The sequence below is a fragment of the Syngnathus floridae genome, chromosome 1, assembly GCF_059516105.1.
Source record: "Syngnathus floridae isolate MCC-2025c chromosome 1, RoL_Sflo_1.0, whole genome shotgun sequence".
Taxonomy (NCBI): domain Eukaryota; kingdom Metazoa; phylum Chordata; class Actinopteri; order Syngnathiformes; family Syngnathidae; genus Syngnathus; species Syngnathus floridae.
In genome coordinates, this window is record NC_142413.1 from 15,238,574 (window position 1) to 15,264,619 (window position 26,046).

At 42.3% G+C, this 26,046-nt stretch overlaps 2 protein-coding genes across 5 annotated transcripts in view; one reads left to right on the forward strand and one right to left on the reverse strand.

The window, feature by feature from the left end:
* Positions 1 to 50: 50 nt before the first annotated feature.
* On the forward strand, positions 51 to 11,341 carry klhl3 (kelch-like family member 3). Its single transcript, XM_088375641.1, has 15 exons — positions 51 to 1,174; positions 4,103 to 4,261; positions 5,034 to 5,140; positions 5,256 to 5,377; positions 6,147 to 6,309; positions 6,645 to 6,754; positions 7,178 to 7,291; positions 8,259 to 8,408; positions 8,478 to 8,595; positions 8,896 to 9,093; positions 9,247 to 9,348; positions 9,445 to 9,573; positions 9,685 to 9,825; positions 9,914 to 10,057; positions 10,645 to 11,341. The coding sequence occupies exons 1-15, from the start codon at positions 1,155 to 1,157 to the stop codon at positions 10,671 to 10,673; spliced, it is 1,806 nt and encodes a 601-aa protein (XP_088231767.1). The 5' UTR covers positions 51 to 1,154; the 3' UTR covers positions 10,674 to 11,341.
* A 3,694-nt stretch (positions 11,342 to 15,035) lies between these two features.
* The window catches only part of fam13b (family with sequence similarity 13 member B), a 39,512-nt gene continuing 28,501 nt past the window's right edge, over positions 15,036 to 26,046 (reverse strand). For 2 of the 4 annotated variants that reach the window (XM_088375730.1, XM_088375721.1), the window contains exons 9-24: positions 24,875 to 24,973; positions 24,732 to 24,798; positions 24,571 to 24,653; positions 24,010 to 24,043; positions 23,437 to 23,533; positions 22,710 to 22,793; positions 22,166 to 22,442; positions 21,483 to 21,624; positions 21,219 to 21,300; positions 20,723 to 20,863; positions 18,742 to 18,947; positions 18,561 to 18,644; positions 18,382 to 18,477; positions 17,143 to 17,489; positions 16,957 to 17,058; positions 15,036 to 16,033 (exon numbers count right to left, since the gene is read on the reverse strand). In XM_088375730.1, coding sequence (XP_088231856.1) covers positions 15,910 to 16,033; positions 16,957 to 17,058; positions 17,143 to 17,489; positions 18,382 to 18,477; positions 18,561 to 18,644; positions 18,742 to 18,947; positions 20,723 to 20,863; positions 21,219 to 21,300; positions 21,483 to 21,624; positions 22,166 to 22,442; positions 22,710 to 22,793; positions 23,437 to 23,533; positions 24,010 to 24,043; positions 24,571 to 24,653; positions 24,732 to 24,798; positions 24,875 to 24,973 — 2,065 coding nt within the window. In that variant the 3' untranslated portion in view covers positions 15,036 to 15,909. The remainder of the gene's footprint in view (positions 16,034 to 16,956; positions 17,059 to 17,142; positions 17,490 to 18,381; positions 18,478 to 18,560; positions 18,645 to 18,741; positions 18,948 to 20,722; positions 20,864 to 21,218; positions 21,301 to 21,482; positions 21,625 to 22,165; positions 22,443 to 22,709; positions 22,794 to 23,436; positions 23,534 to 24,009; positions 24,044 to 24,570; positions 24,654 to 24,731; positions 24,799 to 24,874; positions 24,974 to 26,046) is intronic. The other 2 variants (XM_088375738.1, XM_088375746.1) reach the window with 2 other exon arrangements.

Sequence of the window (26,046 nt, forward strand, 5' to 3'; positions counted from 1 at the left end):
TGAAGATTGGTTGATTGTAGAAAACCCCAACGGCTAATTAATAATATTTTGGGAATGACCACTGAGTGTTACAGGTGGCAATTCTTTTCTAGACTTTAGAGCAGAGTTCATGAACTGTTGGGAAAGTAGACCCACATCAACAAACTAGAATGTTTTAGTGGTAACGTGCTTTAATTCTCTAACATTTACCTAACTTGCATACAAAAAGTGCGAGTCAGTATGTCCAAAATTATTCAATGTCATTGTCAATGATATCTAAAGTAAAGTGTATAAAATCCAAAATTCACTCAATACTTTAAAATGCGCTCATTTGAGTTGGAAACAAAATGGAAAGAAATTGCACTTTTCTCTGTGCTGCAGTCTCAATTCCAGCATTCATTATGCCTTGAAATACCAAATAGTTTTGAATTGTAAGCAAAATGGCAAATTTAATTGTGCTGCAGTCTCAAAATCAGTCAATGCATGTCATCAGATTTAAAAAAAATGGAGTATACTATTATTTGGTAATTAAAACCCATAGTAGCATGAGTTTAAATTAAAATAGTAGTAAAATCAAAATAACTGACATTAAAGTGCAAATTTAACTAATGTAAACGATCAACAATCCTGAAATAATAGGTTCAGCGGAATATCACACATCCTATTTCCCCAAATAAATCGATTGTCATCACCTATTTAACATACTAATGCAATTGGACTTTATGTAGCTATTTACTTGCCAATGAAGCTATTTTTAGGGCACAAACTACGGTTATCAATTTTGTAAAGAAAATAATACAAAAGTACATTGATAATCTAAAAGATTGTACATGATTTTAAAGTCGCAAGTACTCTTGCTTTTGTTTGCTTGTGGCATCAACAATTTGTGACCAATATGCAACACTACAACGAAAAATCAGTAATTAGTATGTTAACTGTTATTTATTTAGTAAGTCATGTGGTTTGGACATAATTTATGTAATTTTCGAAAAATGTATATATATGTACAATATATTTTTGGCTCAATTTGTCTTTGGATATGTAACGGAATTCAGCGTACGTAATAAATAAAGAAAATAAAAAAGTGGCCAGAGTGGTCAGTAACTGGAATAGACGATCTTTGTGTCCGTGGGCAGCTGCGCGCCCGCGGTGTTGCGTTTGGGGACTCCGCCAGGATGGACGATGTGTCGCCGGGGTGAGTTCTTATCATAATTCCCCTCCATACTTGTTTATGTCTTTCCAAATAACACCAATATTACCTCATTTTGACAATACGTCCTCAAACCATATGTCATGCGGTACAAAGAAAACGCGCTTCCTGCTTGGGGTACAAGCCCCCATCCTCCCACGAATAAGCTAGCATTTTGTTGTTGTTGATGATTATTATGATGATAATAATGACGAAAGCTAACGTGCTAAGTTGCTCCCTAATGTGACTTCTTTTTGTTTCCGGACACATGTCGCCTCGTAACGTTCCTTTCTAGACACGGCCCAACATTAAAAAGCCGATCGACAATTCCTGTCAGGTTGTGCGAGTAGTAAAGTTAAATGTGCTAAACGCTAACGTTGCTCAACTTGACCCCCCAAAAGACATTTTTTCAACAAAAATATTACGTCCAGCGTCTCAACTGGGATCGGACCCATAAGCAACTGGGTAACACGTTCAATGTTGACATATAATGAAGGTTGTAGGTGTAGTAAAAGTGAATGTGCTAATAGCTAACGTTGCTCAACTTGATATACAAAAAGGCTTTTTTTTTTTTTTCCCCCCAACAAAAATATTACGTCAAGTGTCCCAACTGGGATTGGACCCATAAGCAACTGGTAACACGTTCAATGTTGACAAATAATGAAAGCCAGTGGCTCAAACTTAAGGATGTGAGTCAAGGTGTAAGCATTTTCAAAGGTAACGGTCCTTTCGGGTTCAAATTGTTGCAGACGTGGTATCATTCTGGTCACTTGCACTCGTGCATATGCCGTGCTCCCGTGGTGTATTTATATGCATTTTGTCAATTTTGTTTTAACATTGCTTTATTTCTTACATTGCATATTATACTCTAGTAAAAAAAACAAACCGTGTTGGATGTTGAATTAAATATAGCCTAATAGCATTATTGGAATGTTATTATTGGAGCATTTCTGTCATTTTGTCCATTCACACAAATTAAAAAATCCTCCCCCGTAAGGAATTACACTTAGATGAAAGCGGTACAGAAAATGGATGGACGGATGGATAAATGAACGGACGGACGGACGGATGGATGGGTGACATTTTTAGTAGTAAAAAAAAATGTCAAGCAGCCATACTGAAATGAGAAAGGAAGTGAGCCATTTTGCTTTGAAGCATCCTTTTGAGGGACATTTACTTGAATTAAATTCACATGAAATCTGGCAAACATTTGTATCAAGAGTACATAGCTATACTAAAAAGTAGTACAAAGTAGTAGTACTAGGACGAGAAGAAAAAAAGTCTCAAGAAGCTGTTGGATTTGGTTCACAATTTAGGAAGCGCACTATCCGTGCCTCACGGCAAAAGCCAGAGCCAATCACCTGTTATCCAATTTACCCCCTTCGTGTTCGTTGTCTTTTGCAATGTAAGGAAAAGACTGAGACACCAAAACAAAATTTAGACTTACACAGGTTGGTTGAGTTCAATCACAATTCTTGTTAAGAAAGCTCTGTTTTCAGGAAAGTACAATACAGCGCTGGGCCTTTCGTGCAACCATGTTCAAGAGCAGAAAGTCTCCATTCAGAAAAGGCAACGTTCAAGGTTCTTTGGTCAGCTTATATTCAGTTGCACATGCCGGTGTGGGCCGAGTTTGATGGGTGATGAGTCTTTGGGGTGGGGCAAGTTCGCAGGAGAGTTTGATTCCATGGGAGTGAGTGCTGGTTCGGTGAGAGCTGGTTCCGTGGCGTTGGGTGCTGATTATGGGCGATTCGATGTGTGTAGAGGCTGTTGTTTTCCTTTACGTCTTTCGGCCTTGGCAATCATCTTTGGCCGGGTTCTTGGCTGTCTCCCTCTGGCACCTGCTGGTTTTATCTCCAAGTGACCTTCCTGTAAAGTTTACAGTGTAAACATTCTCCTCCATTCTTGCACATACACTGTTGCACCTCATCCATTCATCATCCTTCCACTTTTGTCATTTTGTACGGACTCATGTGAAGTTTTGTGTGACATCATCAATTCGTTAATGTTCCCTGACTATGCAAAGTTCTTACTCACCACTTACTATGCATTTGTTTGTTTGTCACATTCTTAGTTTAATTATGCTTCCGACCGTAGTTTTCATTATTAATCAAAACATTTTCTTTCTGTCCAGAACATTCAATAGTAATCCAAGGCTGGCATCTAGTATTAGGCAAAATACGACGTCACATCAAGCAATAATCAAAACACAAGATATAATCAAGTACAAAACATTCTTAGACACCTTGGGCCGTGTCCGTGAATTAGAATAACATCAGGCATGCATTTAAACAGTTCCTTAAGGGTCGTTTTGCTATTCAGGCAACATATCAACAAACATTTGTTATTTCAAAGTGCACAGAAATACATATCAGATCATGAAGTTATAAAAACCTATGTCATCATCATATATAAAAATGTCTAGTTATGTCTTGTTTATTGGTTTGGTGAGCAGGTATAATTATATGCTTAAAATGTTTCTTTTGTTGATTTAATATGTGAATATAATTGTCTGCTTATGTACTTTATTAAATGAGGTTTGAGCATATCTGTTTTTGTAGCGAGGCAGGACTTTTTGTATTTCAACCCCATTCCTTCAAAGCCATACACAAAAAGACACAGGAAATCAGCCATTTTGGTTTCAAGCAAACCTTTTAGGGTGATTCACTCTATTCGAATTTGTAAATTCTGGTCCTGCAGTTAGTATACATAGCAAATTTGGTAGGCATTGCTAGAACTACAAAAAGCCCCAAAAATGCATGGGCAAAAAGACAAAGTCTGAAGCATGCAATGTTTACCTCCATGTTTTCTTTCAGTTGACATAGACTCTATTACTGCTAACATCATTTTGAAAATGACTCTCCCTATCAGCAGTTGAGTAAATTAGCACCTGTGGTAACTATTTGTGGAAATAAAATAAATCTGTCTTGGTTCTAGAGCCGTCGTGTCATGCGTTCCCAGTGTGGAGGTCCCATCGCATCTCATGTGCCATGCCGAGCCAGAAGAAGAGGAGTCCATGACGGCAAATGGCACACTGCTGACTTTCAACCACACGCACATGAGGAAAGCCTTCCAGCTCATGAATGACCTTAGAAAGTATGTTATTGTTTTCATCTATGCCATGAAGTTGCAGCCCTTTTGTTTTAACCATGTGTGTTTGCACACGTTGCAAGTTTATTTTACACGGGCAATAAAAAACGAACGGTTATAAATTAAATTTTGTATTTGGATGTATATTGTAATAGTAGTTTAACAGATTTTTTTTTTTGCTTACTTCCGTAAACACTGACACGTAATGTTTTCTTTTGTACTGTACGTGTCACTCGAAGTCATATTTTGTGCCCATGTGTGTCTCATCACTGATGTGTTCCGTTCACTTAGACATCCCAATTGTTTTTGTAAATCGAACGAGAACATAAATTGGAATTGTGGCATCACTCCCTGCAGTGTGAACGTAGCCTATCTGATTGCGACAACAATAAACCAGAACAGTTATGTCAGCTCCATAGAGTCAGCGTCAGTTTCACTTGGCAACATAAAATCAGGCAATTATTTTGCATGCCTATCATGGGTAGACCTACAAAAAAAGTCTACAAATGCCATGCCTGAAAAGAGACTGGAGGGAATCTTGCTCCAAAGTTACAGTTTTAGGCTCAATAGGCTCAGTTGAGTTTTTAAAAAAGGCTTGTCTATCATTAGTAGACCCACAAAAGTCTCAGTCATACCAGTGAGATTGCTAATTTGTCTTTTGACCCTTTTCAGGTGTCCTTCATAGACAAACTGGTCCCTAGAATTTATTCCTATTGCTACCAAATTTGAGGCATCACCATAAAAGACAATAACAATTTCCATTTTGGGTGTCCATCAGGAAGAAAATGCTTTGTGATGTCCAGCTGGTTGCGGGACATGTAACAGTGGCAGCGCACCGGGTGGTCCTGGCAGCCTCCAGCCCCTACTTCTGTGCCATGTTCACAGGTACTCTCTCCTTTTTGTTTGTATGCTTCGATGGTCATGTGTTTGTTTACCTGCATGTGTGTTGGGTGTGTGTATATGTGTGTGTGTACATATCTGTACGTGTGTGCACATGTAGGCGACATGAGTGAGAGTAAGGCCCAGCGAGTAGAAATTGGTGAGGTGGATGGCCCCACCCTCACCAAGCTGGTGGACTACATCTACACGGCTCAGATAGAAGTCACTGAAGACAATGTACAGGTGAGGTCGTACAGTGAACTGATTGGTTTATTGCCCTGGTCTGCGTAAAATGTAATGTCCTCTGATTGGTTCATCGGGTCTTCATATTACGCCTATACATTATATCCCTGTGTGGCGGCAACCACACAACAACATTTACCGATTTTGGAATTCAGTCCATACAAAAGGCGCACCTTCGGTTTTTGAGAAAATGAAACGCTTTTAAGTGTGCCTTATGGTGCAGAAAATACGGTAACATCATCAGTGTAAGGTTTGGAAATTGTTCTTGTCCATCATGTTTTTGATTTGCATATTTAATTTCCTAGTGCAGGGAACCACTATTTTTAAATTTTGCTGGCTCCATATGAAAGAGCCTCTACCTCTTCGCTTGAAAACTCACCAATTTTTTTCTCATTCCAGCAGTGTACGCACGTGCGATCACGTCTTCGCAGCCTGCACACTTCCTGTCATTATTAGTCCAGGAAGTGTGCTCATGGAGAGAGACGGGAAATCCTCCCACTGTTAGTTGCGCGCCTCATTCGCGAGTGCACCTCCATCACTAATGTGTTTAGTGGATAGCCGTCCTATTTACTTGGCCCTGTTTAACATGCAATTAGTGTCTGGTGGTTGTTTGTGATGCCCTCTTGCTCCTCCTTGGATTCTATTCACTGTTTTGTGCTACCCCCACACAAACAAAATCTGAAAAGGAAGCACAATGACAGCTACATGCTACATTTTTCTGCGTCATGTGGAAAGAGAGCTTTTATTTGTTTGATTTTCTTTTTTTCAGGTTCTGCTGCCAGCAGCGAGCCTCCTCCAGCTGATGGATGTGCGTCAGACATGCTGTGACTTCCTGCAGTCTCAGCTTCATCCTTCTAACTGCTTGGGTATCCGAGCCTTCGCAGACGTGCACACATGCACGCAGCTTGTTGGACAGGCGCACGCATACGCCGGTGAGCTACTTGTGTACAAATGGAACTTTCAACGTAGAACACAGTAGTACTAATATTGAAGAAATACACCTCATCGTCTTAAAAACAACCAAAAATGCATTAAAGAAAAGTCACTTTAAATAAGGAGCCAGAAATGCAACTTTATTGCAAAACTGCTTTCAGTATTTTTGCTTTCTCTTTGACTTTGTTTTTTTGTACACAAGTAGTTTTATTTTTATTTGCTCATTTTTTATTTATTCATTTGCTGTCAGAGTGGCTTGGGTTGCAATTTGGAACTTCAACTGCATATCATGTGCTTGTAGATCTGATCAATCGTGTGTTTTTACGTCTCACAGAGCAGCATTTCTCCGAGGTGGTCCAGTGTGAGGAGTTTGCATCTCTGTCTCTACAGCAGGTATGCAGCCTGTTCTCCAGCGACAAGCTCACCGTGCCCACCGAAGAGAAGGTGAGAACACGCACACACAAAAAAATCATATAAAATGGAGGCTGACAAGTAGGCCTGGGGATTCATGAATGAATCAATGAAAGATTAACTTTACTCACACCATAACAGTGGAAGGCAGCGTAATGATCTGTGCAGATAGAGTGCGTGGTGGGAGGGATTCGTTGGAGCAAAAGCATTTTGATGCAGTCAGCCAGTGAGGCGTGTTTCCAAAAACAGTTTTATGGGCTTACACTGTTCTGAGTTGTTACAAAAGGACACACAACTTTTTTTTGATATCTTAACTTTTAGGGGTGCTGGGACTCAGTTTAGGGGTGCATAGACTGGAAACTTTAAACCCTACATTGAAACACCTTACCTGTTTATATAGAACTCTTTACTGATTTGGCTGTGCTCTTCTTGGTCGCCCCCTGCTGGCTGTCGTAGGTGTTTGAAGCAATGATCTTGTGGATCAAACAAGACAGCTCCCGTGTGGAGCACATGCCCAAACTAATGGAGCACGTTCGCCTGCCACTGCTCTCCAGGGACTATCTGGTTCAGGTACATCAACTCAACATCCACACCTTCAAACATATGAACAGAAAGTCTTTCAGTTGATGTTTTTGCAAATTCCAGATTAACTACTCATGAATTAAACTAGTGGTATTATTGTTCTGCGGAACCTATCCTAGCTATTCTGTGAAACACTGAACTATTTGAGTTTTTATGTACTCTTTCTGAAACACCCTAAGATGCCACAAGATATTCCCTAAGTAGGTAATACGTTGGTTTGAAGAAAATAGGTTGAAGTGATACCCCTTCACTAAGAGACAAACTTTGTATGCAGGGGAGGATCTAAGTTTGAATAAGAGCTATTAGGAGAAACTTTCTGCTGCAAGATCAAACAATTTGTAAGCCATTTATTCTTAAGGATACATTTGTGGGATGGGTTTTGAAATTATGTTAAAGAGAAAGTTAAGGCAAACATTTTCTTTACAATGTGTCCTAATTTGTTTGTATTCCTATTTAGTTTTCTTTTCTTTTTTTCTTCTTGTGTCCAAAATTAATATTCAAACACACAAAAAAGTTCCTCTTCCATCGAGCCTGCATAGCTGTATGTTGTGCTGCAACTGGTGATGTGTTCATTTCCCACCAAAAATTAGGGAATTCATACCTCTGTCAGAATTTTAATCAATCCAACTCAGCAGGTCCAACTCAGCAAGGCGTCAAAGCCAGTCATACACTATAATTGCACGTGTTGTACATTTACTATAAGGCTGGGAAGTGCTGGGAGCACACAACTCTAGCGTGACAACGTTCAAAGTTAGCAGAAGTCTTTTCACGCAAAGACTCGTTTTTTAAAGTGTGGGGTTTGCAGCCAGGGTGAGGTGGCTGTGCAGTGCCTGTTTAAAATGTTCAGGGTGATAATAGAGAAACAAAAAAATAATCACAGCATTTTCTCTTCTACAACAATCAAACAATGTAAATAAATTATCGCACCCTTCGCCAAGATATGGTTCCCTTTCAGATAGTAGAAGAAGAGGCGCTAATCAAGAACAACAACATCTGCAAGGATTTCCTCATTGAGGCCATGAAGTACCACCTCCTTCCTGCGGACCAGAGACACCTCATCAAGACAGACAGGACGCGACCGCGCACACCTGTCAGCGTCCCCAAGGTGCTCACGCAGGCCCAGTTAGGTGCATGTATGTGTGCATATCTGTAGCTTACCATTGTGTGTGGCCAGGTTATGATGGTGGTGGGCGGCCAGGCTCCCAAAGCCATCCGTAGTGTTGAATGTTACGATGTCCAAGAAGATCGATGGTATCAAGTTGCCGAGCTGCCGTCAAGACGCTGCCGAGCAGGTGTGTGTGTGTGTCTGGGTGTGTGTGGGTGTGTTGCGTAAAGCACATGAGCACATAAAAAGATTGGCTTTAACAAAAAATACGAATTGGGCATCACACCCTGCAGTGTGAACGTACTCATAGACTCCACTGCGAATACAAGAAGGATTCATCGGAAACGTTCCACACTGTACCCTATTATGACAATGTATAAAAAAAGTGAGTCTAAGATTTTTTGCTGATTGAGAATAAGAAACTAAGAAATATATATAGATCGAAAAAATAAGATATATGTGTGTGTGGGCGGGGGGGCATGTACAGGCGTGGTGTCGCTAGCAGGCCGAGTGTACGCGGTTGGCGGCTTCAACAGTTCTCTGCGCGAAAGGACGGTGGATGTGTACGACGGCACCAGGGATCAGTGGAGCCCTGTAGCCAGCATGCAGGAGAGACGCAGCACGCTGGGGGCGGCCATGTTGGGGGGGCTGCTCTACGCTGTGGGAGGCTTTAATGGAAGCATAGGTACACAGGCACGCACACTCACTCACTGTCATGTGGTCACTAAACATCTTTTGAATAGCAGTAGTGACTGGCGCACAACTCCGACATCAAGAATTATGCGTGATAGACTTTTAGAAAGTTGTCTAGTGTCATGTCCTCATGTGTTGCATACAGGTCTGTCCACAGTGGAAGTGTACAACCCAAAAAGTAATGAATGGACGTACGTGACGTCCATGAACACGCGGCGTAGTAGCGTTGGTGTCGGTGTGATTGACGGTATGAACACCTCTATGTGCGCATGTGTGACTCAGAGAGAGAGAGAGAGAGACAGAGAGAGAGATCACATGATTTATGTGTGAGCACGTGTCTTAGGTAAGCTGTACTCTGTGGGGGGTTACGACGGAGCTTCACGTCAGTGTCTCAGTACAGTGGAGGAATATGACCCTGTCTCTGATCAGTGGGGTTACGTCGCTGACATGAGCACACGCCGCAGTGGAGCAGGTAAAACACCAACATAGCCACAAGCACATACATTCACTCACTTCAACTGCGTGTGTATTCTACAATGTCATCCTACTTAAAGCATATGAACACACCCGCATGTCTTTGCAGGTGTGGGGGTTTTGGGAGGGCAGTTGTATGCGGCCGGCGGCCACGACGGGCCCCTAGTGCGGAAGAGCGTGGAGGTTTACGACCCAGCCAGCAACACGTGGAGGCCCGTGTGCGACATGAACATGTGTCGCCGTAATGCCGGTGAGAGGACACCGTCGTCTCACAACAATATTAAATAAACATTGTCATGTAGCATTGTTGCACTGTTGCATGCGTGTCCGTTTTTAAGGCGTATGCACAATCAACGGTCTGCTCTACGTGATCGGAGGTGACGACGGCTCGTGCAACCTTTCCTCTGTGGAGTTCTATGACCCGGCCGTGGACAAGTGGAGCCTCGTTCCCACCAACATGAGCAATGGACGCAGCTATGCCGGTGAGACAGCTTTTATTCACTTCCTGTTTCTGACTGGTGCTGCTGTTTGAGAAACCTCCTCTCTTCACTTCTTTTAGTGGTCAATTATTGAAATAATAATTTTGAAATTGAAATAACTACTAATAAAGTGTTCATTCAAATTCCCTGACATGATCTAATAAGTACTTTCTAAACTTCAAATCATGTTTATTTGAGATAGGGCATTACGTTTTGAAAACGAAAATAAAGGAAAATAAAGCATATAAAAGACATTTGATTTTTCTGTTATATTACAGGTGTAAACGTATTACTTTGACGTGCCGTCTCGTAAGCGTTCACCACGACGATAAGATTATTACCTTCCAGAAAAAGTATTTATTTGGAGTGTCGACATTCATTGATACTTTTAGATTAGGCAAGTCGTATTTATTTAACTTTACACTCAGAATGTGTTTATTGAAGTTGTAGCGTTAAGTTATTCAACCAGGCAATTGTACTTGCTCTTGGCAATTGTTTCGTCCCACAAATAATAAAAGGTTTATTTAATCTAAGGTGCACACTCCCTTCCATCACCCTCAACCCTACTTTGCTCATTGTGCTGTGTACAGGAGTTGCAGTCATCGACAAACCTTTCTGACTGTGGCAACTGTTTAAAATGGCTGATGTTTGACGCTGGCGAGAAGTAAAGTATCCTGAATGCCGCCTCTGCCATTACTGCTCCAAAGGAGCCAATCGGGATTTATCCTGTCAGTGTTTTGGACCTGGATTGAGTTGCTGTTTACACTGCGGAGGATGGTGCTCCAGTTAAAAACCCAAGCAACAAATATGCACTTTGGTGTCAAGCACCCGTTTCTTCTCAGGCTCTCCGAATGGAAGGCATAGACGATGCCAACTGGACCACCACCAGCAACAACACACGTTTACATTCATGTTCTAGTGGACTTAAACACACACAAAAAAAAAAACATATAGAAATGTATTTTGAATACTCAAAAAGATGTAAACAAATGTTTGTATGCAAACCAGGTGAAAAAGAAGCACTGCTGACGTCACATACTACTGATGAATAAACAAAATGGTGGTCCATGAAGTTTTTATATGTTGTGCTTCTTATACTAATATTACATAAGAAGTGTCAAAACGCACTGTACCTATAGAAAGGCTATGCTTATTTATTACAGGGCTTGCATTTATATTGTAATTACTGCTAAAAGTGACGTCTTTGTACCACATGTCATCATGCTTCAGATGATTTTGAATGATTTAAAATATGTAAATCTGCACAGATTAAAAATATTTAAAGGACTCCTGCATTTTATTGGTTCACAGAATTATATCAGACCTAAAAACAAACAACCTAAAGCCACTGAGCAAACGGGCCAGTGGACCATATTTGCATGACTGTGATGTCATCCAGGTTTATGAGCTGCTCTCTAGAAGCCAGCTGGTAACTTTTTACTTTGTTACTAATTATACCCCTGAAATAATTGGTCGCATGTCTTAAAGGTATTAGAGAGGATCTTATTTTGATTTTTTTAAAAAATATATATTTCACAAATTTCTCCCCACATACCACTGACGGACTGTGCCCACTTAAACCTCGGAAAAGATCACACACTCCATTAGGTACACTGCCATTTTCAAGTGTACCTAATAACATGATATATCCCTAATAAAGTGGCCTGTTATTAGGTACACTTGAAAATGGCGGTGTACCTAATGGAGTGTCCATGTGATTCCCTCGTTAAGTGCACCTGCGTGAAAAGTTTTAGCTCCTGCGGAACGTGAAAGTGACCAAAAACTTTTCACGCAGGTGCGCTTAACGAGGGTCACTTGGAAAACATGTTGGAACGCGGCCCCGAGGACTAGAGCTTGATACCTGTGACCTTTGACCATGATATTTCCCTAATAAAGTGGCCTGTTATTAGGTAGACTTGAAAATGGCAGTGTACCTAATGGAGTGTCCGTGTGATTCCCTCGTTAAGTGCACCTGCGTGAAAAGTTTTAGCTCCTGCAGAACGTGAAAGTGACCAAAAACTTTTCACGCAGGTGCGCTTAACGAGGGTCACTTGGTAAACATGTTGGAACGCGGCCCCGAGGACTAAAGCTTAACACCTGTGACCTTTGACCATGATATTTCCCTGATAAAGTGGCCTGTTATTAGGTACACTTGAAAATGGCGGTGTACCTAATAGAGTGTCCATGTGATTCCCTCGTTAAGTGCACCTGCGTGAAAAGTTTTAGCTCCTGCGGAACGTGAAAGTGACCAAAAACTTTTCACGCAGGTGCGCTTAACGAGGGTCACTTGAAAAACATGTTGGAATGCGGCCCCGAGGACTAGAGCTTGATACCTGTGACCTTTGACCATGATATTTCCCTAATAAAGTGGCCTGTTATTAGGTACACTTGAAAATGGCAGTGTACCTAATGGAGTGTCCGTGTGATTCCCTCGTTAAGTGCACCTGCGTGAAAAGTTTTAGCTCCTGCAGAACGTGAAAGTGACCAAAAACTTTTCATGCAGGTGCGCTTAACGAGGGTCACTTGGAAAACATGTTGGAACGCGGCCCCGAGGACTAAAGCTTAACATCTGTGACCTTTGACCATGATATTTCCCTGATAAAGTGGCCTGTTATTAGGTACACTTGAAAATGGCGGTGTACCTAATAGAGTGTCCATGTGATTCCCTCGTTAAGTGCACCTGCGTGAAAAGTTTTAGCTCCTGCGGAACGTGAAAGTGACCAAAAACTTTTCACGCAGGTGCGCTTAACGAGGGTCACTTGAAAAACATGTTGGAATGCGGCCCGAGGACTAGAGCTTGACACCTGTTACCTTTGACCATATTTCCTTAATAAAGTTGCCTGTTATTAGGTACACTTGAAACTGTCGGTGTACCTAATGGAGTGTCCAAGTGACATCACAGATCAAACTGCCAATCAGAAAGTGGGGGTGAGGGCGGGTGTGGCACTTTTCACTTTCACTTAAGTGGCCTGTGATTAGGTACACCTCATGGACACTACAATAGGTACACTACACGAGGAAAAAAAAAAACTAAAGAATACATAAATAAGAAAGTGTAGCGAACAATTCAATGAATGATTCTTTTGAACAAATATTGTGAGTGAACCGATTCTAAAGATTCAGTTCAAACTGCAATGCACATCACTAGTACAAAACAGTGCTAGACGACCATGGGCTGCCAGGTAGCAATAGCTGACTGCGTGATGACACGGACTCCTGTTCGGTAAGAACTTGGTTCGATTCCAGGTGTGATATAACACCTAAATGTGCCTTTATTTATACCTCGTGTAATGTACCTATTGAAGTGTCCATGAGGTGTACCTACACATATTGTCATATAAAGCGGTTAACCAAATGTATGATTTTTGTTTTAATTGGCGAATATAAAAACAAGGAATAAAACATCAGACAAGTTTTAACATAAATGTTTATTAATAATAATAATAATGATAATATTAAAAGTAAATTTCAAACCAGCAATCCAATGTGAAATTGCAGTAGATATATTGGATAACAATATTTAGGCGTATATATGCATACACGTTATTTTAAGTGTTATAAAATCAAGATTACCCAAAGAGAAGCATAATCTGCCCGTTGTTGCATAACGGCGCATCCCTTCATGCAAGAAAGTTAGCCGTTAGCTTGGAGAAAACGCGCATAAAAGAAGTGGTGTTGCAGTGAGTGGTTCTTTCTTTCCTTGGCAAATCGTAAATCGCCATTCTCGCTTACATAGTTCACGCCAGGAGACGCAACACGTTCACTGACTGATCTGTTGATGTACGGGAAGGTAGGTCACCCATTAACTCGTTCGCGAACGAGAAAGTCAGGATTCGTTCCCTCACTGATCCGTTCTCGCGATGAACTGGAAATGCGAATCACTCACTCTCTCATTCGTTCACTCAAAGATTCATTCGTTGGTGAACGGGAAATGCAATCAATTCACGACTCGTTCGTGAACGGGAAGTGACGTCATTTTCTTCTTCGTTTTGTTTTACGGCGAGGTGGCACCAGCTTCAATGGGCGTTACCGACACCTACTGGTTGAAGTCATATGAACTGAAAAAAGAACGAATCACTTTAGGAAGTGATTCGGTCACTCTCGTCCACTGAAAAGATCCGTTCTTTTGAACCCATCGTTCACTCACGAGCCAACACTAGTGTAGATTTTGTATTATAGAAAGAAATGTGTGAATAACCGACCCAATTATTATTATTGTATATAATTTTTTTTTTGGGGGGGGGGTGTAGTTGTATTGATTAACGTATATGTTGTTCCCACGGGACGTTGTAATATAGAGAAAGATGTGTGCGTTGCCGTTGTTAACATTATCGTGTGTTAACTTGATTTTTTGTTTGCTGTATTGCTTAGTTGTGTGTGTTATTGAAGTTTAAAAAAAAAAAGGATCAGTGTGTGTGGGCGGGGTTAGTTGAACGATTCGTTTGAAGGAATCTTTTGAGTGAACTAACTCTAAAGATTCAGTTCACTTAAAAGAACTGGAATGCACATCACTAGTAAATAGGAAGGCGAGCTCAGATCAGGTTAAAAAAAACCCATCAAAGAATAAATGTATTTCTTGTAGCCAGTAGCTGGCGCTACTACCACGATAAAAACATACATGTCTTCAGCTAACTTACACACCTCGAGTGGTTTACTACAGTATCAAAACATTATTTTCTAAAAATTGTTTTGTAAAAAATCACTTAAATATGATGTTGGCAATTACACATCTAATTATGTAGCATTTTCATAACAGCTGTTAAGTGTAATGCTGACAATATACATCTGTCGTAAAGGTTCAACAACAAAAAAAAAGACGACTGTGGAGCAAAAACAATGAAAAAGCACTAATACTTTACCGTAACTCGGGTGTTTGTGGCGCTAAAAATGGTGGCCATGTGAGACAAATGATACACTAAGCGTAATAGCAATTTCCCTGACTGACAGACGTGCACACGCATAAAAAAGTTCAAATTCAATGTGTAGATGATCACACACTTTTATTATTATTGCTGCTTTTTTATGGCACAAATAATAGAAACAATAAAACGTGTCATTGTCACTATGTTGTAGCATGCAAGCTTTTTTTCCTTTTAAATCTCTGAAACATCACAGGACAAGCAGGATCACGCACACACTACGAAATTCGGAAGCTGCTTTGTACACTGAGAAGATTAAAAAATCATTGTCATCACACACTAACAAGTCAGATATGAGAAATCATAGCAATAATTCATAATAAAAAACCTCAGGCATCAGAAATATGAAAAAAAAATGGACCAATGGGGGTGACCATGAAATAATTTAAACATTGATGACATTCATCCTTTTCGTGGTAGTATTTACACAATGTATGTGCATTATACACACACATACACACATACATATATTAGTATATGTATATAGTAGTAAATAACAGTAGTCCATCCTTACAACACACGCAAACAAACAGGGCTGCATTCTGAAGAACGCTGTGCAAATAACAGTTTTTCTTTCTTTTTTTTTTTTTTTTAAAACACCTTGATCACAAATGCCTTTGCCTCCAAAATGCTGGCTTTTGTGAGCTTTACAATAACTCCTCACAGGACCTGCCGGCAAGAAACCACCACCACTGTGTGTGTTGGGGGAGTTTTGTCCCAAAAACAACAACAAAACACAAAATAATCTTGAAGGTTTTGTGTTAAAAGGACGAGTAAAAAGTTCCAAGGCATCAAGAGCGACAACTCTTTGAGGCCCTGGTGACGACTGAGCAATGCTTGGACTGGTTGGATGCTACACAGGGACCTGGGGATTAGTCGAGGCGCTGTCAATCAAACGGAGAGTTGGTCAGATGAGGAGTTGCTTTGTGTTTGTGTTTATATGGACTTGGAGGAGTCTTGTTTGCTGATGAGCACCTCCAGAAGGCGCAGCTTGGCCTTGAGTCTTTTGTAGGCTCCATACTCATCTAGCATGGGCTCGCGGTCCTCCTTCTGCACGTTCCTAACGAGGTCGAAGGACAAAAACAAAATAAAATCAAACAAAATACAAATAAAGCAAATACATTTGATTGTTTTTTTAACGTTACTACTAATGCCGTTTACCTTTTGACATACATATATGACTGACTGAAACCACTGATGATGGAACAACATATTGATATTACAGTGATCCCTCATTCATTGCTGTTAACTGGGTCCAAGACAGGATAGGTGAAAATCCGTGACAGAGTCAATATTTTTACGATACCTGCACATGACTTTATTGTATTTTGAACCACTTTTGAAACACTTTAAAGTTAAACATTCTTTAGGGCTCCACTAAAACTCACAAAGTAACAAAAACAAACTACCGTAAACGTGTCATGGCTCTGCTATGCTCTCGCCACTACGCTGGTCCGCGCGGATCTAATGTGGAAATGCGCTCGCTAACCAGTGCTGATCCCTGCCACCTGTGCTGCTGATTCTGCCGACGCGAACAAAGTGGAAGAGTGGATACGTAGCGCGACTGCGGGAGGCTGAGATAAAGCGTGGTTAGAACTGCTCTTACAGCTCTTAGCCAATCAGCGGCAAGAATACAGATCAACATGTTCCCATTGGTCTCGTTTCCTCTACCGGCCATTAGTATGCTGTAATGGGCATACAAAGCCCCGCGCTCCAAATGACGCCGCAAAAAGCAGCGATGCACCGAAATATTCGCAATATTTAATATTCTTAAAAAACCCGCGATGCACTGAGGCCGCAAAAGTCGAACCGCGAAATAGCGAGGGATCACTGTATATTGTTTGAATTTTCTTTAGGTACCATGCTTGGAGCCCTAAACAAGGCTTGAAATCCCAAACTAAACTAAACTAACCCTCAACTAAAACCAGGAAACTGGCTTGACACACATTTGAAATGCTTGAAACCATACCCTATGTCATGTACCTGCCATTCCGCTTATAGAATTCCTCTTCAAACTCTTTGATGGTCTTCCTCAGTTTCTTCTTTTCTGCTCTGGCTTTCCACAGCTGTTCCAGCAGCTCTGGCCTAAGAGGCACATACACAGGAAGTGATGTCACCATCATCTGGACCATGAGTTCTTTGTGTGCGTGCATGCATGCATGTTCTCACATGGACGAGGCGTTAGAGCTGGACAGTCTCAGGTCGAGTGCCATCTTCCCAGAGCCTTCCTCCATCTTGGTCCTCATGGACCCCCCTGCGCTGGTTTCCATGGCCATGATGACCTCTGAACCTTGCATTTCTCCTCCACTGCTCTCTCCTTCCTCCTCCTCCTCATCCTCTTCATCCTCCTCATTGTAGTCTTCCTCCTCCTTCTTGTCTTCCTCTTTGTTGTCATCTTTTTCTCCTGCCACTTTCTGCTCCTCCTCCTCCTCTTTGATCTCCTCCCAGAAGTGAGCCGTCTCTCCCTCGATGATTGGCTGGAGGGTTTGGCTCCGTCTCTTACTGGAGGGAGACACCTGGCGGTGGTGGTGGGGTACATGTTAATATGTGGTTATTGTCACTAATGCTAAATATGATAGGGCTACATGAAAAAGTTCGATTTCATCCCTGCTGGGGAGGCAGTGCTTTAAGCTCCGTCACCTCGCGGTCAGCATGGATTCAAAGAACCACAGATACAGTTTCAATTTAATACGCAAATGCTAAAATGATGATATAGCTTATGCGACATTAATGCCAAAGAAAATAAACTTGACTTGACATATATTGAAATCATAAACCTCTCCTTGAAATACAAGTTTCCTGGAAAATAAATAAAATTGCTCAAAATAGTAATTGCAGAAGAGGGCTTTACTTACATTGTACGTTGCTCAAAATTTCTAAAAAAGCCAAAAATTCATTTATTTGAAAACATATTAAGCAGATGAATTGATGCCTTTTTGTTTTATCTATGGAATTGTGGTTTTCCTTTTGCCATACCCACTCAAACAAATGAAATATATGGTTTTGTATAGTCCATTAGTAAAGCTAAATTGCATTTTTTTTTTTTTCTAGACCCACCATTGTGTAGATCTCAAACTCAGGACCGCAGTATTCATAAAAGAGCAAACAAATGCTCTGAACGCGCTTCTAGAGAGACCTTGTGCACTGTACACTAAAGGTCTTTGGGGACACAATATTAGCTTTGTGAATAGCACTGGCTTCTTGTGGTCTCTCTGGAGGTGTTCCTTCCCCTCATCGGCATTTTGTCATAACGATGCATATTAGAAGTGTTATTTTCTGCCATCTGGGGTTAGTAATAGTTACTTAGAAGAAAGGAGCTATAAGTGCTAACAAGTGCAGATACTGACGCGAAAGCTAATCATACCAACTGATGTGAACAATGTTATTATTGACCCAAACGATACTCACAGTGACCGGCGTGATGGTGACTCTGGTGAGCATCTGCTTAATCAAACGGTAACGCTCGTAGAGAGGCTTCACCACCAGACGCTCCTCGTGAGTCACCTGACACCAAACGTGAAGAGGATCCGTTTTAGCATACACACCGGCCGACTCGACAAGCCAGTTTGTACTGCACGTGAACTGACCGGTCGCCCGTGCAGGCCCTCATAATGCAGCAGATTCTTTTGGAGGACGGTCTTCTCACAGGATAGTTGTTCTTTTGTCATCTTCTGCGGTGAGCACCAAACAACGGTGTCCATGTCATCTGAGGCCACTGCCACTAAGGCTTCAGTCCACTAAGGCTGCACTTAGGCTTAAGCGTCTCACCTTGATGTCGTCGGGCCAACCGTCCTCCTGGCGCTTGCTGATCACGCGTCGCTGGATGAGCTCCATAGTCTCTTCACGGGTGGGATGTGGCGCCGAGGCCTGCTGCACCGCCGTCTGCTCCAGCGTAGAGCCAAAGCTCTTAGGCAGCGTGTTGCTGCGAGGACGAGTCTGAGGACCCAGCTCGCTTTCGGCGCGCTGTTTGGCATCTGCACCAACGACCAACAACAAGGACAAGACCACGTCGGAAAGGTTCCGAGTGAAACACCGATTGAGCTTGAGTTGATGTCGACCACACATGGACAACATGTCAATGTCAACATGTTAGACATGCATGCAGCACGCAACACTGACGCACACACACGTGACTCGGTAACATTTCAAGTTGTTGGACCCAAATATTGATATCGTGATGACTTGAAACACGACTGCTACAACCCTGACCTAGACTTGAGTCCTTACCTTAAAACTCTAAATTGGGTTTCGACCTTCAGTCATGCTTGTAAACTAATTTTGAAACCATAACGTGAGCTCTGTTGTCAACATCGCTCACAGAGATCCAATGAGAGTGTGACGTGAATTCTTGTGGGGAAATGTGGACAACTAAAATAAAAAGCAGGTCAATGCAATGCACGTCAGTGGTTATGAAAGGTCGCGGTCTCACTCATGGCCGTTGACGTGCTTGAAACTGCATGCCATCGCAGTAATGGTTCCAGCAGCAGAGCATCGGTGCACTCGCCGCCACCAGAGAGGTGCAGCAGGTGAGAGTGACAGTCACGATTGGATCTCTAATTGCATATCATTTTATCTTGGATCTTTTACCGTACATATGTATATTTTTAATGAGTCCTTGCGTCTACTGCGGGGCTATAAGAGCAGCCTAAATATCCACGAGAAACCTTTGATGTGGCAAGATAGTGCACTACACCAGGCTTGTATAAAAATGAATGACAATATTGTTTACTTTGGAGTGTGAGAATACACCAACCTAAAAAAAATACCAACCTGGGCAAACCGAATTGTCACACATTTTACCCCACCCCCCAAAAAATTTACCAAATAATCAATAAATAAATATTCAATGAAATGATTGATAGCATTATTAATTCTAAAAACATTGGTTTGTGGCAGCCCTATTGTATTTACAGTACTATAACTTTATGTCTTTGGCCAGCTCTGTCTAAATCCAGGAAATGACCGCGTGCAGCACAGTGTCAATCAGATGACAGCGATGACAAACCCCCATATCACCCCTTCTGAGATATTCCTGAAAAGCGGAACAATTGTAACACTTGGGCCCTGAAAAAGTTGGAGGGAGAGGGTTGGAATTGGGGGGTTAGATCACCAAATGATTCCCGAGCGCGGCACCGCTGCTGCTCACTGCTCCCCTGTCCCCCAGGGGATGGATCAAAATCACATGGGGATGGGTTAAATGCAGAGGACAAATTTCACCACACCCAGATGTGTGTGTGACGATGATCATTGGGACTTTTAAGTGAAAACGTGGGAAAGTGGAACCGGGCTAATGAAAAAGTGTCTAATCCTTGTTTGACAACAACCTGAGGATGAACCCTAATCTTAGGCTTTAAACCATAATTTGAAATCCTAACCTTCATTTAAAACCTACCCTGATTTAAACCCCAAATTGGAACCCTAGTTTAAAACAATACTTGGAGAGCCTAAACGCAGGTTTGAAACCCTCATTTGAATACAACGAAACTTCAAACCCTGAGCCAGGCTTGAAACTAGAAAATATGGACAAATGTGTGGGTGTGGTTCTGATGAATTATATAATTGTTTTGTTATAAATAGCCCCAATGACAACTTTAACAGCTTGAATGACATTACACACATGACTACACATAACACACAGTCACACACGCGTACACACCCACAGAGCACATGTCCACGTGACGGAAGCGGGATGCTCTCACAGTGCCACCTGACAGTGGACGCATCTACTTACGGGCACTCTGCTACTTACTGAGGTGACACGGGCCCAAGTGTGGGGCGAGTGTGCAATGTGAGGGGGGCGTGGGGGCGGGCGGCGCAGGGTAGCGCCTGTGTGAATGGAGCAAAGCCTGGTGCCTCAGCGTGCTCCTGGGAAAAAGGTGGTGCTGGCGTCCTGGGTCGGTCGGTCGGTCAGTCGAGAGAGGAAGGAAAACGGAGAGCGGGTTCTTGGGTTATTCACAAGACAAATGTGGCGGTCTCCGCTGGGGAGGGAGCGCTCGCCTCGCCTAGGGAAACCGTGAGCTTGGGCGCCACGTGTCGGGTGCAATGAGATCCATGGTACAAATTCATGAGTTTGCAATTTCACAGACGTCCCACTGAAGGGTGGATTTGTGAGAGCCACTGGTTAGTGCTGCATTCATGCAGTGGGCCTGCACGCGTGTATGTGTCTGTGTGTGGCCATGGCACAAAACACTCGCAGCTCATACGACACACACACATACATACTCATACATGTGAGGAGTGTCTACCTTTCATCTGCCGTCGGATCTTGGTGAGGTCGGTCATCCACTTGAGGACTTTGGTGTTAGCTGCCTTGTCGCCATGAGAAGGCTGCACACACCAAATGGAATGATGAAGACATCATACTTGTGTTACGTAACAGTGAATGTCAAATCAATTGAATTTACTACAGGCGGACTCCAACTTTTTGAAAAAGTAATAATAATAATGGAATGTAGAGAATATGCTTTACATTTTGTGTGTTTCTTGCTCATTGCGTTTTCTCTTTGTACCTTATAGTTCTTCTCCTTCTCAAATTGCTCCTCAAACTGTTTGATCTTCTTCTTGAGGTGTTGAAGCTTCTTGGTGAGCTGGTGCATCACCGGGTCGCCTCCTTTCAGCGCCTCCTTGGAGCCGAACGACGCTCGCCTCGGCCTAAAGAGGATGCAACCGGGTCAATCAATTGTGGGACGTAAAAAAGGAAAGCATTCATGGGTCCATGGAATGCGAGATGTGGAGCCAAAACCTCCTTCCGCCAGTGAGAGCATTGAAGAGGAAATGTGGCTGGGTATTCCAGCATAATAATGATGGTTTGGTATAGTTAGCTTTGAAGTAAATGTTCACAGCATTATTAATTATATCAAGTAATCTTATTAAATTATTTAAATAGCTTTTTGTTTTTCCATCTGAGCCAACGGCATATTGCAGCAGCAAAAATAATAAATGATATAATAAAAAATAAATTAAAAAGTGCATTCGATCTCGGGGTTTATGGTATAAGACCAAATAGGACACCGTAATTAGTAATTGCAGCTCGTTACGGATCCACCTCGAGCGAGCTATACAGAACTATACAGTAGTACAAAATTCACAGTGAAAAGAAAGTACATTACTTTCTGCTTACTTTACATAAGTTAAGGAGTTCAACCAGTGGTTACACCTTTAGTATTGTCTTTTTCTTTGGCCTGTATTTCACCTGTGGGCTTTGGTGGGCGAGGTGGCGTCGGCATCCTGCTGCAGGAAACGCTGAGCGCCGTGCACGCCAAAGTCCAGGAAGCGGCGCGCCAGGTGGTGTGGGTGCGAGCGTGAGGATGAGGGCGAGGCATCCTCCCGCTCGCCTTCGCCGCCACCCTCGTCCCCGTCATCCTCCAGGTGCAGCAGGGGGAGGGGAACCATGCGGCCCGCAAGGGGGGACAACTGGGCCTCGCCGCTCTCGCTGTCATTCTGCCACGACTTGAAGGCTGGAACCGGTTCTGCAGGAGGACAGGAGTGGAGGACAGGTCTTACACGTTCAGTTGGTGTGTTCAGGCGATACGAGAGGCTTTGAACAGTTAGGGTGGGAACAGAAAGGGAAATCTGCCAGGGGAAGAAGAAAAAGGAAGAACCAGGACAACCAACAAATCCCTTTCACAATGTTCCCAGTGGGGAGCAGGATGGAAGGCAGAGAGGATGGATGGGTGAAGTCGTGTTGGTCGGTTGGGCAGGTGAGAGGTTGGGTCTCATCTGAAATAACCACTCACCTTGGCCTTCTTTCTGTAGGTGCATGCATGAGAAGTCTATGGAAGGAACGTGGACATGATGGTGAGGAGATGTAGGAGGTGGTGCTGTTTGGATGGAAGGAAGAGGAGAGGAAGAGGAGGAGAAGACGAGCGATAAGCTCAACCGGCCGGCAACATTCGGTCATTGCAAAACGGCGCTTTGCTGTGTTATTACAAACAATCATAGGAGGTCATTTAATGGGCCAGTCTGACACTGTAACATCACTGAAAAAGATGAGCAGCGGTATACATATACACACGTATCTTGGTAGTAAATTACTCACTGATTAAATTTAAATTAAATATCTTGTAGCTTTTCTTTCAAAGGTAACTAGAAAGTGAGATAAGCCTACAAAGCTTTCCTAAAGAAAGAAAGTTACAAAAGTAGTGGGAGGATGCGGCTCAAATAGTCCATCTGCGCTCTGGTCTCATGATAGAGCTCACTTTGGCTATAACCGACCCTTAAAACCAAACCAATCAACCTTGCTGACTATTGGCCAGTAGCCAAAGTTAGCACCTGCCGCTAACATATGAGCCTTAGAAAGTGCAGGCCGTTTGGGAAACATTAGTAAGCGCGAATTGGTGAGCTTTTTTCAGCAAATACTTTTTATGTTATACAGTAAAAAATTGCAAAATGTAAACTAATAAGAGGCTGGAGTTCACGGCACAAGGATGATGAGTTTTGTCTTATGTATGTTTAGTCACACACCATCCCATTGGTGGTCGGGGAAGAGCTGGATGTGGGGGCCGTGACCACTGCTTGACGTTTGGCTGGTGTTGGCATTCTGGTCGCATAAAGAAGATTCCTGGAAGGTGAGCAGAAGGGAGGATGTGTGTTACTTCACGTTTTACGCTATATTAAATAAAGTTACATGTTATGTGTTCAACTATTGGTATGTTATGTTACACGGTGCTACATGTGTATTTCTAGCATCACGTGGGATGTGTTACATTGCGCATGTCCTTTGGTGTGCTACGACTCATAATTTACAAGACATGTGATACAATATGCTACATGTGTTATGTGCATTACTGATGAACTGTAACCAATGAAGTTAAAAAACTGTATGATGCGTGTGGTTACACCACGTGTTACACCAAAACTCACACTTTTTGATACACGTGATTTGTAATTTGTTATACGCTCGGTTGCACGCATTCTGTTAAATTCAATGTGGTACAATAATCACGTCGTGTGAAACGTTACATGTTTGTTCAACTTTGTTACGTGTTACAATATGAATGTTGCACTCTTCATTGTTACATGAGTGAGTTAACTTACACAGCTTATGCTGTCACCGGGCTGATTGTCCGCACTGAAAGCAAAACACAACACATCCAATGAACTCACTGGCTTAGTAGAACATTGAATGTCCAAGTATTTTCCAAAAGTTCTTTTGTGGCCGAGAGAACAAGTAGTAGTATGAGCGCATACATGTCCAAAGTCAAAACGCATTATTCCAAGCTGTTCTTGTATTTTGACAGTGTGAACGTGTCACATGGTTTTTAATGTTCAGTTTAACTTGCCTTATTGGAATCACATATTCTCCTTAGTGGTGGTACTAACCACCATGACCAAATGATCACAGCAGCCATGACGCGTCATCACGAGTGTGTCACAACGCGGCTCAGCCGATCAATTTGCTTATAAGCTAAACCAAGCAGAGCGGTACGAAGCGTAGCATGACAACACAAACGACGTTTTGTTAAGTTTGCTTCCTTGGGACGCTTGTCTGTAGGCACGCAATTTGTAAACATGGATGATGTTAACTGGCAGCGAAGCCTTCAGTGTTTCTGGCACGCTAGAAACGCTGTCCAAACCAAACCAAAAGCAACAATGAACCTGCAGACGTTGATGTTGTTCTCGACATCTCGGATGGTGTCCAGCTCCATTCCCAAACCTTCCTCCAGGGGCCCAATTGCATCCTGGGAAGAACAAGTAGTAGAGCCCATGAACACTGAGTGTCTTCAATCAATCAACACTTTCAAGACTTCCACTCTCACCTGTGTGTCTTCCTGGTCTACTTTTTGCTGGCACTCAGCATGGCAACCAGCAGGCTGCGCTGTGTCACTGAAAGATGGTTAAAAGGATAAGGGGAATGCGTGTCACACAAAGGTGGGAGTATCAAGTCATGTTGGTCTCTCACTCTTGCTGGCTGTCAAAGTTGCTGATGTCCTGGTCAATGGAGGACTTGAGATCAAAGAAATGCTGCTCGACTGCTGCTCTGATGGTTCGTTCGATGATCCTGAAGACAAAATACACAATTTTTTCCTTTTTTGCACATCGTGTTAAATATGTTGAATATGCATTACATTTACATCTGGTACACTTACAGAGATATGATGTCAGCATGTGCTGTAACATTAGGTGTGTTATATTACGTGTGCTATGACTCGTAACATTTTATGTGATGCCGTATAATATTATATGACACACTATGCCAGGGGTCACCAAACTTTTTACGAGTGCTACTTGTGTACTAATCAATCCAAACGTTTTATGGGAGAGCTACTTGTGTACCAATCAGGACAAAGGGCTACCTCATTTGATACCCTATTATATATCTGAAGTAACAAATTTGCTCAAACTACCTTTAATATTAGTAGGATGTGTTATTATAAACGCCCCTCCGCAACACATACACAAGAGGCAGGATACATCAATACTTACTACTTCCATTTTCTCTACTTCGTGCGTTTTCATTTTCCAAAAAAGACACTCAAATGCTTCCGATATGAATTGTTTTCAACATTTACTTTCAAATGCACAGTCAAGGTTCCTTTTCAGACAAGACATATTCAATGTTTTAAACAAAATCTATTTTAGGGTCGCCTCTTATGTTGGACCTTTTGACGCTAAAGAGAGAGCCAAATCAGACTGTAAAAGGCAGGGTCGCACCGCTTGTCTACCTACGCACCTTTTTTGGACACTTGAGCCTGAAGATTTACGAAGATTTTGGTGCGTATTATTTATCGTCCTTCTCGTTTACTTTAGCTCACAGGCTTGGTACACGTGATGGAAATGTGATGTTCTAATACTGTGTACGCAGCTGTCTGTAAAATACCATGTAAAGCCTTCATTTAAGACGGGACTTGACCACGCGATGCACAGGCTGACAGTCATGCGAGTCTTTACCCTGCCCCTCCCCCTTATTTTGCAAGGCTGCCGCTTCTGATCCAACACATTTATCGCTGTCTTCACATGTCATTGACTCACTTCCGTCGCACCTTTGACCATACTCCTTATCACAGAAATATGATTCAAATACAAATGTTTCATATTACGACGATGAGCAAGAGGATGTTTGTGGTCAATATG

What these genes read in the sequence shown, in the direction of transcription:
- klhl3 (XM_088375641.1), top strand. Translation starts at nt 1,155, where the DNA reads ATGGACGATGTGTCGCCGGG. An exon ending in CTTCTGTGCCATGTTCACAG is followed by an intron (nt 5,141 to 5,255) that starts GTACTCTCTCCT and finishes GTGCACATGTAG; the next exon opens with GCGACATGAGTGAGAGTAAG. An exon ending in ACAGGCGCACGCATACGCCG is followed by an intron (nt 6,310 to 6,644) that starts GTGAGCTACTTG and finishes TACGTCTCACAG; the next exon opens with AGCAGCATTTCTCCGAGGTG.